The following is a 13,888-nucleotide window of genomic DNA, read 5'->3' as shown; positions in this document are numbered from 1 at the left end:
CTTGTGCTGAAAAGTATGATATACATGTCACAAAGTTTGTCAGCCTTTTTTCTTGTCTCTTAGCTTAGGCTGGGTCATTGCTTCTCTGTGAAAGGTGTCTCCCTAGTTGAACACACACAGCCAGTGTGGATAGAGAAAATGCGTGCATTCAGGTTGACTGGGTTTACATTATCTAAAAATTTCTAATAGTACATATATAAAGAAATGAAATTGAATAACTGAAGATATGGCATTATATAAAGAAAAAAATACTTCTCTTTTCTCTATTTTTCTTTACATTGAAGTTGTGAGTGCTCTTACATACCAAGTAGCCTGTTTGAGAGGGTTATTCAGAAGAAATTGATACTGCTGTCCAGAATATTCAACTGATGGTTGTAATCTGAATTAATCAGCTGTAAATTTTTTGTGTTGAGGATTTAGTCCTATGTTTGAAAAATGAACAAGGAGAGGAAGTTTCCTCTGGCTCTTTACTTTTTGTCAAAAGATTGAAAAAAATCTGTATTTTAGAGAGTAAGTATTGCCAGGGTAGTTAGTTTACTTCAACCTGTGATGAATAGTGCAATGGGGTAAATACTTTGAAATGTCTTGTTGAACAGAAGGCAGGACAAATTCAACCTGATTTGAGTTTGAATAAAGCACAATGGTGTTGACTTTTTATCAATTAAGCTGCCTGATTTTGAACAAGACGACAGTAGCCAAGGTCTTTTTAGTGAAAGTACTAGGGAGCAGATCAGTCGTTGTATATTGACACACTGTCGCAAATTCCAGTGAATTTATGTGTTCTTCAGTATTATCTAAAGAAATGAAGCAGAGAGATAATTCATATAAATGGTTTATTTGTTAAAAGTGTCTAGAACAGGGCATTAACTGATGGGTAGCTACTTAATAATGCTGTATGAACATGTCTATGTGGATAGCTTGGCTATAATAGGTTGTAATCCTTTTACCCTATTCATCAGAGAAATCAGCTGTATATTTTGAGCAGATTATTTTATTGTGGGAATAGTCTTGCCTGAATTACTTTCTAGTCACCCTAAATATTAAATATTTTTCTTTAGTATATAACACCCAGATCGTATTTCTGTCAATTGAAATTCTATTTTTAGTGAGGAACTGTGATGGGTTAAAAACAGAGATTTTTGCCATGGGTGCAATGGAGGTGTTACCTTTCATATTCTTTCATAGCTTTTCTCTGTTAGAACACAGGCTTAAAAAAAGGAGATCTGGATGATTCATCTTGTCTCCCAGTCGCTGGGCAGTGCACTAATTTCTGGGTTCTTAAGTAAGGAATGCAGAACACTGTCCATCTATAGTGTCCATCTATGGTGTTGAAACTCTGCTGTTGGGTGTAGGGGGAAATCTCATTTATTGGGGAAAAAGAGCAGGCACTGTTGTACTGTGGGGTGATGACTCTTCCCCACACAGGCTGGGGTGAGGGAGTGTGCATGGCATCAACACAGAGGGCAAGAGGAGAAGGTGCTGTGTTCCGGGCATTCATGGCTCTGGATGTATATTATTCATCAGTGCTTATGCTCAGCATGAGCATCAGAATGTGATCCTATTGCTATTTTCTAATACAGCTTAATTTATTGATACTGCAGCTGTTGGACTGGGCTGTAACGTGAAGTGACAGCCATAGCATTGCAGTTGGCATTTGGAGGAGTGATAAGAATTCTTGTTTACTCTGTAAACGTGGTGGTTCAGATTTGTCAGCCTTGGCCTCATGTGTTACGTAAGAGCATAATACACAGTGTTTTGTTGTTATTTTCCCTAATTATGTCAGTTTTATTTCTAGAACTAAATTTTTGATTCTTCTCCATTCTATTGTGCAGATTATACCCCTGAGAGTTTTACACATTGATCAATGGCAGGATTTGGTTATGTAGGAAAAAACACTCCATACTAGTGATGATGACAGATACAATTAAATTAATTCTTTGCTGTCTTCTTTGATGTACACAGATTTTCCTCATTAATATTGATGGACTTCAGAGTTACAAGCACATGTTGGGGGTGGGGGGAAGAAAGCCCCTGAATGCTGTATTTTGCTTTTTGTGGAGCTGACTGTATCACTTTATGTTTAAATGTAAGGAAAGCTGCTGACAGTTTTGATATATTAAATTATAACTGAGAACTAATTCAAGGATCAAAGATGCTCTTTGGGAGACATCACTTTACTGGTAGGAAAAATCATTACCTTTTTTCCTAGTCTCATGTATTTGTACTGTATGTCTTGGAAATATCATTCCCTACAGTTTCTGAATCTTGATGTTTAATTTAACACAAAGGTCTTTGAGCAGCACAATGGGAGGGGGGCTTCTGTTGGTGAAACCTCATAGAAGGAAATTGAAATGTACATGTTTTTTCTCATTTATCAAAGAAGTGCAAAAATCTAAACTGACATTTTATATCAAATGAATTATGAACTGTGTACCTCATACCTAAGGGAACAACAACTAAATTAGACTTTTGTTAAAAAGAGAGAGAGAGAATAAAAATAGGCTTTTAATAAAATATACAGTCATTTTTGGTATTTTGTCTGAATCTGACATATACTATACTTTGCAGAAGAAAACTAGAGAATATAGGCTATTTCAAACTCTGTATGCTTTGAATACTGTAGAGTGAATTGAGAAACAGGTTAAGATGACACACAAACCAGAGTTTCTACTTAATAGATATTGTTGCTTTGATATTTTTGTTTTCAGCCTTGTCCTGGCAAACAGGAAAAGTTAATATGCTTTTTAATAGTGTGAAGATTGGAGCAAAGTAGTATATTGTTGGGGGTTGGGGGAGGAGGTTTTTTTGCGGGGGTTGTTAATTGTGGTTTTTTTAGCTTCCATTTTTGAGAATGTGGTTGCTACTGAAACAGACTTCCAGGGACCAAAATTTTTAAAAGACACTTAATGGAACCTTAAGAAGTCAATTTTCAAAGAAATATGCACTCGGTATCCTACTGGCATGACTTCTGCTGTCTTGAGGTGAACAATATTTCTTGCAAACAAAGATGAGACTCCCGGTCTGTAGAATTTTTGACTCATTTTGACAATGAGTCAAAGTCTTTTTGTGATTACCATATGTATGACAAATAATTAAATAGTAGCTGTGAACAAAAGCCAGTTCTGTATTGTCTTGATTACTAGGAGCAGAAGCTTTAGGGAACCTCTTTTCCTCCTCTTTCTGCAAGTAAGGCAGGAATTTGCGAGGGAGGAAGTCTGGTCTGGTCGCAGTTGTTTTGGGACCAAAAGGTAATCCAGTGACCCGGATCTCACAGATACCTGTATGGTATTCAAGATATAATAAGACTGCACCACCCACTGTGCATAGTGGCTCCCTAACACCAGCTAATCTGTCATCTTGTCAGATCTATTTTCTATTTATGGGCACTCTCAAGCTTGGTTTCCATCAGAAATAGTAGTATTTCACACCATGCATTATGCACCACAGAGAAATTTATGGATTAAAAATAACTACATGTAATCTTATTGTGGAACTAATTTATTTGCACCCCTGCATTGTTCTCCAGTCTGTCCATACAGGGATATATAAACTGAGGCTTCTGTCAAAATGCACACCAACTGGAAACACTGGCATTTTCTACCAACAGGGTAGCCTGTTCTTTAACAGTCCACCTGCACATCCATACTGTGGGAGTGCAGTATGAAGACACTTCTTATTGAATAAGACTTTTTATTTAGTGAGAATATTCACAAATTTTCCAGTATCCTGTTTTCTTTACCATTCGACTGAGATTGCTGTATTTTCTTAGTTTCTTTTGCCATGTTGGATGGAGATACAGAAGCATTTAGGTTGGAAAAGATCTTTAAGGCCATCAAGACCAGCCATTAACCTAACATGACCAGGTCCACCACTAATCCATGTCCCTAAGCACCACATCTGCACACCTTTTAAATACCTCCAGGGATGGTGACTCCATCTCTTCCCTGAGCAGTCTGTTCCAATGCTTGCCCTGTATAGCCCTGTATAGCTAATAATCATTTGCAGAAGCCATGTCCACTTCTTCAAGTAGAATGGTGCTTTCTGGTTTTGAGTATATGGTGTTAACCTTTTTCCTTCAGTCATAGAATAAATCAATATTAAAAATTAGTTTTTAACATATTATGCTTCATAACAATGCATATGCTTCTTTTACCATCACCACCTCTGTGCCTTTTTCTTTTATCTTTCTCTTCTTCTATGATGTTAGAATTCCCTTCAGAGAATTATTAGGCTGAGAAAGAGTTAATTGGGAAATCACCTTGTGCTGTCTTGTTTCCTCAAAATTGTAAGTTGCCTCATTTTCAGCAAGCATTTGTTTAGTCTGATGGAGATTTGAAAACTTTTGCAGAAGTTTAATTCCACTGCTGTGCATCGTGTTTCCCAGAACACACATTTCTGTGTGTCCTGGAAAACAGTCTCTGTCTTTGCAAATCTTCTATGAAGCTGAAGATTCTAATGTGTGTATCCTTATTGTTCTTTTAACTACATAGGTTTAAATTTTCTTCCCTGGGCTTTTCCCAACCATGAATAATAAAATTTGTTGGGTTTTCTTTTGTTATTGTTGTTGCTTTTTGTGAGCCTCTGTATTTCTGGAATTATCTAAGAACTGTTTTGTTTCAAAGAAGAAGCTACAAGCTTAAAAGCCACCCTGCAGCCCTCTGAAATTCTTGTATCAACATTAAGAAAGAGATTTTTAATTTAGCCAAGAGTCTCCTCACCAGTAATCTGAAGACTTTCATCTCACAGAGATGTTTCCATGAGTGTAGAAGATACCATGCCTGCCTCTGGTTATAGATCTCTGATGCCAGATACTAATCATAAAGAAAGCTGTGAGGTTTTGAAGATCATGTCAAATTCTTTCACCTTTTTCCTCTAAAAATACAAAAAAAAGAAGACAACCCCAAAACTGCTAAACAACCAACTACAAAAAAGTGTACTACTACTACTAATCAATAATATAAACACTGCAATCTCAAAAAACCTTCTGAAGTTAACCTCTAAAGCTGCTTCATGCAGGAAGCTGTAGTTGTTGCATGGAGATAGACAGCTTATTCCCACTGCTCTTACCCCATCTATCCTCCTAAGTTAAAAGAGGCAGACCTGGTAGTTTCTTAAAGCTGCTTCACAAAGATATTTCATTTTCCAGTAGCTGGAGTCATAATTAACCAGCAAGAGCTGTTTGTTTAATTGCAGTTTCTGACTGATTTTGTAATACCATTCCTTACGTTTTTTCTTCATAGTGCTTAAAAAAACCCAAAATTGTTTTATGGCTATTACTATCTTGCTGTCCTTTTGAACAGTCTGATGAATAATTAGTTTTACTGGGCAGTTATAAATTCTAGCTAATGTCTTTACTACAGGTATTAAAATTATTAATCATTCAGCTAATTACTTATTGGCATTCTTTTGTAACTTTTATAGTTTAGTAAAGTTCTCGCTGAGTAATATGGACAAACTTCCACCTAACATGAGGAGGGAAGGGAGCTTACTTCTTATGGAAAGGTGAGGTGAAAAATCTGTAAGACATTTTTATAGTGTTGACCTCAGTGAAATATAACACTTACTAAAGGAACATCTCTTACACCTATTTCCACTTGAGACCCATGCCCAGGTTTCAGGTACTGAGGTTGTGCATGAAGAAAAGTTCATTAAAAGGAGGGGAAGATCTGATTGTTTTGGCTGTTTGGGGTTGTTTTTTCTGCTGAAACAATATTAATGAGGAATAAGTAAGCCTGCTTTGGGATTTGAAAAGACAATTGTCTTAAACTTTGGTCTGCAGGTCATGGAATAAAGCCCAAGTTGGTTTTTAGGACCCTATTAAAATTATGCTCTGCAGCTAGGAATCTCAAATAGTGAAAGTGCAGAAGAATCCACAGTTAGAGCTTACACACTCAATCCAGATAAATATAAATTTTTAGATTTTTTTCAAACATATTATTTTTATTTTTCTGAATGATACTGTGCCATATAAGTAACATTAAAGATTAATGCTGAAATTTAATAGATTTACAAGTTCAAATGAAATTACTATTAGAATAGTAATAGAAACAGAAATTTCAAATGAAATTACTATTACAGCAGAGAGCAGAGGTATAAAACAGGATAGATCATGAAGAGAGAACAAGGTATTTCTGTACCCTGTTTATATTATACTTCTGAAAAGAAAATTTCATTAACATGAGGTGTGAGCATGTTTGGACTTTAAGTTGACAAAGGTTTTAAACTACTCCTTTATATTTCTCAATTTGCTTTTTTGCCAAAACACAGCTTCCTTTCTTCTCAAGATAAATATGCCAGAGGGGAAAGCAAGAGGGCCACCATGAGCCTTTCACATTGTGTGTTCCAAAGTGCAAGGATGTGTGTTGAATAAGGGTGTGTTGTCCTTGGTATATGTATTTTTAGATGGAGCTGTATCTGTAACTGAGAACATCCAGCAGTGAAATTATAGAATTAGAAAGAAAATCCAAAAATATTCTGTGCATTCTCTAGTCATTGAGAGTGGGATAAATAATGTGGTTGCACATATATATTAAATGAAAAAATCAAGAACAATTCTTATATTTGGTATATGCTGAGAAGGAAAACTAATGGGGAAAGAGTTAAAAAACAAACCAGAGTAAATTTAAATGAACCTGTGAAGATAAGAAACAAAAATCTCCCAATCTTCTATTATGCCAAGAGATAAAGGTTTATAACTAGCATGCTGTTCTAGTAATGACATATGGCCTAGCATCGTGTCCTGTCTTTCTCTGAAATGAAACTAAAACACATGCCCAAGGTGAGAATTATGGGGAATGCAATGACTGGAATTACTTGGACTGAGCAAACCACTAGATTACAGGCATACCTGAGAAAATCAGGAGGAACAAATGTCAATATGCAGAACATATTGCCATAAGAAGTGCTGTAATAAGAGGATCTCAGTATGGGCACCTAAAACTGAAAATTAATCAGGAGTACCTAAACAAGCACTACAATGAGATAAAGAAAGGGGATTTATGAATTGAACCTGGAAAAGAGGAATGGTAGTCATGACAGAGCAAGACACTCAGCTAAAGGCAGTCTGAGTGGAACTTTTCTTTCCTCTTTTGGTACAAATGGTGAAGAGCCTGTTTTTCTCCTCCCCTGTAGTTAAATCCCTGCAGTTATCATTTGCATCCATGTATATGAAATATATTTTGATAAGATACAAATGCTAAGCATTTTATATATGCAAGTGTGGCAAATTGTAGAGTTACATATTCATACTTCCAAACTCTTCTCGCTGCCTATCTGGTGATATTAAGGATACATTTGGGATAGTATATCTGATCACTGTTAAAAGTGGTGACACTTCAAAGTTGGTATGAGTTTGCATCAATTTTATAGATGTGTAATCAAGCTCTTCTGGCTTTTCTTCTTCTTATGAAAGTTTAATAGTGGAGACATTTTTATAATTAAATAATCATTTATTGTCCTAATAGTAGTAAACACCTTTTAATAGTCCTGCTCAAAGTCATCTACTTTCAGAAAATTTACATTTCAGATAAATCCTTATTATAAATATAATAAATACCTCTCAGAAAAAAATAAGCTTTCAACATGGAATAAAAATTTAATCACAATCATTTCACACAATGCTTGCTGTCCTAAAATAAACAAATACTTACAAAGCTGACTATTTTTGCACATGTTATTTAAGATAAAAAAATTGAGCCAAAAAGTAAAAACACTTTTCAAAGGCTGCTTAGCACATTTCTGGCTGAAGAGGGATCAGATCTTTCTCGATCCATCTGCATGTACCTGAGTCTTTGGAATACAATATATCATTTTCATCTTGAAACAGTCTTCAGTTTTTATTGTATTGTGGAACTGTTTATTAATTATTTGATTAGAATTGACATCTGATTAAACATTTTATTCTGCCTTTGTAGTCCGTTGATATACAAAGCATGACTTTCTGCCCTGCTAAGTGAGGATTTACTGGGCTAGATGTTGATTCAGTAGGTTGCAAGTGGAGTGCTTGCCCCCTGAGGGTCATATTAAAGCTCGAGGGGAGATTTTTGAGCAACACTGCATCTTAAAGACGATATATCAAGCTGATAGATACATGGCTCTTCTGTTGAGAAATTCACAGTAGAATTATTGCTTGTTGCCAGTTATTACTTGGGTAGTAAGGAGTCTCTTGGGGATATGGATTGGATAAAAAGGGTTAAGCTGGGGGAAATGTTACACTGAAGACCTTGGTGATGAGGAATGCTTGAAGTCAGAGGATGTTTTGTGTGCAAATTAGAATTACCATTTTGGGGGGTAAGTGCTCTGCCATTTTAATGAGCAAAACGTGATTAGTTTAATAGAGCACCTTTCTCATTATGACTCAGCAGAGACTTGACAATTTATTTGCTGTATCCTCCTGCCCCCCTGCCCCATTCCTTTGGAGAACACTCACTAGTACATCACTGAGGAAATTCTCTCTGGGCTACAGGAAGCCTTTCAGATAAATACAATTGCTGTATATTGAAACATGTTGGCTTGAAAGTAGTGGGCTTGGCTTGTTCTACAGGTCAGGCAACTTTCACAGTAGAGATTTGTCCAAATTTCCTACTCTTCCCTATGCTGTGCTTTTGTTGGTAGAAGAGATTTGAACATTTAGCTGAGATTACCTGCGCCATTAAAATAACATCCACACTGTGGAATTGTTATTGACATTTAGACAGCTACATCTTTGTTTTTTGATGAACATTCCTGTATCACTGTAATAACCACCTCTCTACATACATAAAGCTTAATCTGAGCTTTTACTTTGTAGATTTCAGAGAGCTTTACAAAGAAGGATAAGTAGTATTATCTCCATTTAACAGATTGGTAAATGAAAGACAAAGGTGAAGTGATGTGTCCTGATGGAACTGCAAATAAATTTAACACTTTTTCCTCCTCAGTGAGTTGCCTCACACTGTCCCCTCAATATCGTGAACTTTTGACTTCCTGGCCAAATTATTAGGTCAGCTAATTAGATTCATTTTTAGATGTAGCTTTTTTTTGCTGTGTAGAGTTTCTGTGTGAACTTTAAAAACTGGTGCATTTTAATCTGCAGACAGCTTAGTTTCAAATGAGGTAGTAACTTGCTTTGAAGGGATATTGACTCTTTTTGTCAGTGTCAGCTTAGAAAAACACTTAAAAACCCTGAACTAAAAATTGTTACTTTAATTGCATCATCTTTCTTGTGCTGTCTTATGGTGAAATCAGAAAGCACCTTGGTTTTGTGCTGTCTCAGTCTGCCTTCAACTTCAGGAATCACCTTATAAAGGATGCCAAAATAATACATGATTATCTGTGAGAACTGTACTTTACATACATAAGTTTTAAGACCTGTTATTGCATGACTGAAATCCAGCTCTGCTTATGTTGCTGCTAAACAGAACAACGTTATATAAGGTAAATAAATGTGTTCTCCATTTTACTGTGAGAGTGAACATCACGTGCAGAGACATTGGTGTGCAAATGGTTTTTTTTTGATGGCTCAGCTGGAGGGATATTGGGGCTGTTTATGTTAAGCCAACCATCTTCTTCCCTCTGAGGTGAGGTGCTCACAAGCTCTTTATTGGCCTTGAAAGTGTTGGCGTGGGATTTGCAGACCATGAATTACGTTAGTCTCAGAGATTTTCTGGATTTGGAAACAGGAGGATTTTCAGGTTTACTTGGGATTTACTGGAGCCTTATTTCCTAGATGTAGATAACAGCAGCAGGAAGGAACATCCAAACACAGTCAGGCTGGCTCAAGCCCCCATATTACAGGTTTTCTTTTTCACAGTGACAGAGAGGAGCAGAAGGGAATGAGGGAAGCTGGAGATTCTGTTCCACTTCATCTTGTCCTGAAAAAAAACCCAGGAGGGCTGTAGGGCTAGGGGCCAACTATCAGAATCCAGTAATGATCCAGTATCAATAAATCAAGTACCATAGAAGCCAGCTTTTAGTAAAAATTTTCTATGAGAACACACCTTAAAATTAATGTAAAGGGAACAAGTTTCTTAGGTTGGAGCCACATATATTTTGTGCCTTTCCCTGTAATACAGTTTGAACCTGGAGATGAAAAATGTTGAAGTGACCCAGGTATAATCAGAGTAAAAATATCAGATCCTATCATATCTGTAAATGTAAATGCAAAAAAATCATATCAGTATAAATAAAAACTACTATATGTGACTGATGTCTTTCTTTTTATGAGCTGATGCCTCTTTTCACCTGTCTCAGGGAGAGAATGACTTAGACAGTGTATCACAAAGTCTGTTTCTTCCCTCTTAGTAACCAACTCATATACAGGTAGTAAATGAAAATCATAAAGCTTATTGTAAATTACTGTTTGCTCATCTTAAAACTTACAACTTAGGCCCTGAGGCTTACAACTACACTTTAAGTTAGATATCTGTGAGACTGGTTTTTCTTCAATAGAGACAAGAATAAAATAATAGCAATGAAAAAGTATTTCTGTTGGAAAAACCAAAGGAAAAGAGCAAATGGTAACTACTGGACCATGAAAAGCAAAACTATTATACAAGAGTTTAAATGAAAAAGGCAGTAACTTTCCAGTGTTTTAACTCTAGACAAGAGCTACAGAGATATGGCTACAGATATGTTATATATAAAAGTTACAGATGTGTTTATATATAGAAAGTTTCTTCAACAGATTGATTTCTTGTTAAAGAAAAAGCAAAGCCATAAACTCACAGGTGTAAATTGTCACAGTTCTTTTTACTGCATGCAGTGAAATTTGCAGCAGTTAAAGGTCATTGTTGATATCAGTTTGACACATTTTCGACTGCAGTTCCTTGGACTTCATAAAAATTAATTTCCTTAACAAAACAATGGGCTAGAGACTGAAACTTCAGTGAATCTATTTTGATTTCTACCTAAAGATGTTCTTAATCTAAATTTCTTTTGTTTTCTTTTAAAATTATTATTAATTTATAAGGGTGAGAAGGTATCTGAATGATAAAAAAGTCTGATCAATTTTACTCATGCTGGGTAACATTTCTGTAAGCATTTCCTTAGCTTCTCAGGGTGGCAGAGCTGGGCACAGAAGTAGATAATATTTGAACAGGTGGTAGAAAATATGTTGCTTCTGAATTACTTTTGGTGTTTGGAGGTTTGCTTTTAGCAAGATGATATTCACGTATTGGAAAGAAGAAAATTAAGAATCAGCATTGTTCAGTAGTGAAAATGTTAAACTAAATGGACCATGTTAACATTACTGTTGATCCTGAGGAACAGTTTTTCCAGTATATGGAGCATTTTGTTTCCACACGGCATATGTTCTCCATGGTTTTCTCTGCTCTAATTCATCCATGTTTTTCAACAGCTCCAGATGGCGTGATGCCTCCAAGGCTTTCATCTGCCACTCCAACCAGTCTTCAGGTTGTCTGGTCTACACCAGTTCGCAACAACGCCCCAGGCACACCCAGCTACCGACTCCAGATGCGGCGGAGGCGTTCTGCTGGTGACATTTTAGAGTATGCAGAGTGCAATAAGACCACCATCCACTGCTGAGCAAGAAAAGTCCCTTCCCTTGAACACGGCCCACCTTTAGGGTGGCTGGTCTTGTTAGAAGACATAACGTTTTAGTCTTTCTTGATGTGCTGGGATGTGTTCTGAAGTAATTTGCGCTGTTTTTCTTTGCAGTTTGCATCCCAGCCCTACTGCTTCCTTACAGCACACGGTCGGAGACCTGCAGCCCTACACTGAGTATGAGATGAGAGTGGTTGCCTCCAATGGTTATGGCAATGCTTATAGCAACTGGACTTCAATGACTACAGCAGAGGACAGTAAGCAGTCAGATCTTATTTAGCTCCCTTTACCAGAAAATATAAATAACATTCCAGCTGCCACTGTATTTAATTTTTTAAATTATGTTGCTTTCTCAGTTATATAGCAGTAATGTATTTCCTTCCCTAGTATTTACTTGAAGTATAAACTCCTAGAGGATCAAGTATCTTTTGTCTTACATATTCATTTAAAAATAGGGATATTTACATACGTATTTTGCAAAGCAGTATCTTATTTCTGTATAAAATATCCCTCCAGCAATATATGGTAAATTTAAGATACACTGGTAAATACAGCTTTATAAGTGGTGTTCCTTTATATTCAGGGACTTGATTCTTATTTCAGTCAACTCAGAGAAAATAAGTTGAAGTTAATAGAATATGACAGTTGTCTTATCTCTGTGCTGAGAGTACTCAAGCTACCACAGAACTTTTCATTCCCAGTGATCTTTGTTAATTCAAAGTGGTGACCTGCTGGTCTGAAATTGGGTTTGTCATTGTCAATCCCTTCACTTTCATTGTTAATAGTCCTATGTTCTCTAGACTCACTCCCCACAATTTTTTCTACAGTCCCTTGATTTAGCAACTAGCTGTCAGTGTATAGGTACGTCCAGTTTGTTGACAGGATAGAATTTTGCACCTGATTCAATCTGTAAGCAAAAACTTGTGAAAAAATTGCTTATTGTGCAATTTAATGCACATAAATGCAAATAAAAACCATACAATTTCCAGCTTTTTTCTTTTTTTGAAGAAACTGAGCTGTTAGCTTTCTTGTACAAGGTAGCAGGATATCTAACATTGGTTTAGCAAATATTCAGTGCTGGTGACTCAACTTGATTTTAGTCCCTTCTTTAAATGGACACGTCTATGGAGCAGAAAATGGTTTTCCCCACAATTGTAAAACACTTTTTCTTTAAAGCTGAGCAAATGATTCACAACAGAAATTTATCTTATAAATTCATTTAAGCTCCAAAAGTGTTAGTGCTTCTATGAACACACAACCTATAAGTAAATGTAAGTTCTGAACTTAGATAACAGAGCTGTGTTATTTACCTGTAGCAATTCTTGTTGAGATTTAGTTAATTCATTGCATTGTTTGCTAACAAAAGTCAATATGATATTATTGAACTTGTCTGCATTCACAGTAAAAATGCAACCAGTCTCCTATGACTATTTTGTTTAAACTGCAATAATTATTTAGCTCTGTCTGATAGTTCACATAGTGTATCTTTTCACATACGAGAAGTACATTTAAAAGGCATCACATGTTACTGATAGAAAAAATATTTTTGTGTAAAGTACTAGGTGTACAATTTTAAAATTCTCTTTTGAGGAGTTAGGGGAAGGTGGAAGACCTACACAGGAGGTGCAACAATATCCAACAACCCTTGTCTTTGAAAAAGAAAGAAACCCACCCAGCTTTCAGTGGTGACAGAGGACTCTGTGGTGTCATTGTGGAGAGCTGCCATCTGTGAAAGGATATTCAGCTCAATTTCTTAAGACTGAATGATTGTCATTGGGTCTAAGCAGTACTTTTGTCAAGGTTTCAACATGTTTCTTGTGAAACTGCCTATACTGACAGTTTGCTGCAGAAGTACACTTAATTCCTGGCCCTGCTAACAGACTTTGACTTTTTGAAGTACACTTTAATAGTGGAAATTTCCCATATCTCTTACTCTGCTGAACTAAATACGTGTCTACATATTCTTATTGAATTTTATTTAGTAAATATATATATTTGTTGTTTCATCAAAGCATAAAGTATCTGTAAGCATAAAATATATGCATGTCTGTGTGTCTGTGTGCACATACACTTGACAGCAATAGATGTGAATCAACACATCCACTTTTAAAGTCAGTAGAGTTCCAGTAATAAAAAGATGATGATTTCACAGTTTATCTGTGTATTATATTTTATTTATGATAAATATCTGGTAAAGTAGGAGGATATTTGGAATCATTAGAGGAAAATTAGCAAATGCTGCCATAAAAATGTGTTGTATCTGACATATAGAAATGTCTTCATATACAGATTAGTATTTTTTTAATGCAAGAAAAAAAAATGCGGTAAAGAATTTTCAAATACTTCA

General features: G+C 35.9%; 1 protein-coding gene across 7 annotated transcripts in view; it reads left to right on the top strand.

The window, feature by feature from the left end:
• Nucleotides 1-13,888, top strand: part of USH2A (usherin) — a 370,627-nt gene that overhangs the window by 223,612 nt on the left and 133,127 nt on the right. For all 7 annotated transcript variants that reach the window (XR_015283723.1, XR_015283719.1, XR_015283720.1 and 4 more), the window contains exons 39-40: nucleotides 11,336-11,486; nucleotides 11,656-11,798. Coding sequence is in view for 3 of the 7 variants with exons in the window: in XM_086878670.1 (XP_086734796.1) it covers nucleotides 11,336-11,486; nucleotides 11,656-11,798 (294 nt within the window). In the remaining 4 variants the exon portion in view is untranslated. The remainder of the gene's footprint in view (nucleotides 1-11,335; nucleotides 11,487-11,655; nucleotides 11,799-13,888) is intronic.

This window comes from Cyanistes caeruleus, chromosome 2 (genome assembly GCF_971803275.1).
Source record: "Cyanistes caeruleus chromosome 2, bCyaCae1.hap1.1, whole genome shotgun sequence".
NCBI lineage: Eukaryota > Metazoa > Chordata > Aves > Passeriformes > Paridae > Cyanistes > Cyanistes caeruleus.
This window is presented reverse-complemented; position numbering and strand designations above follow the sequence as displayed.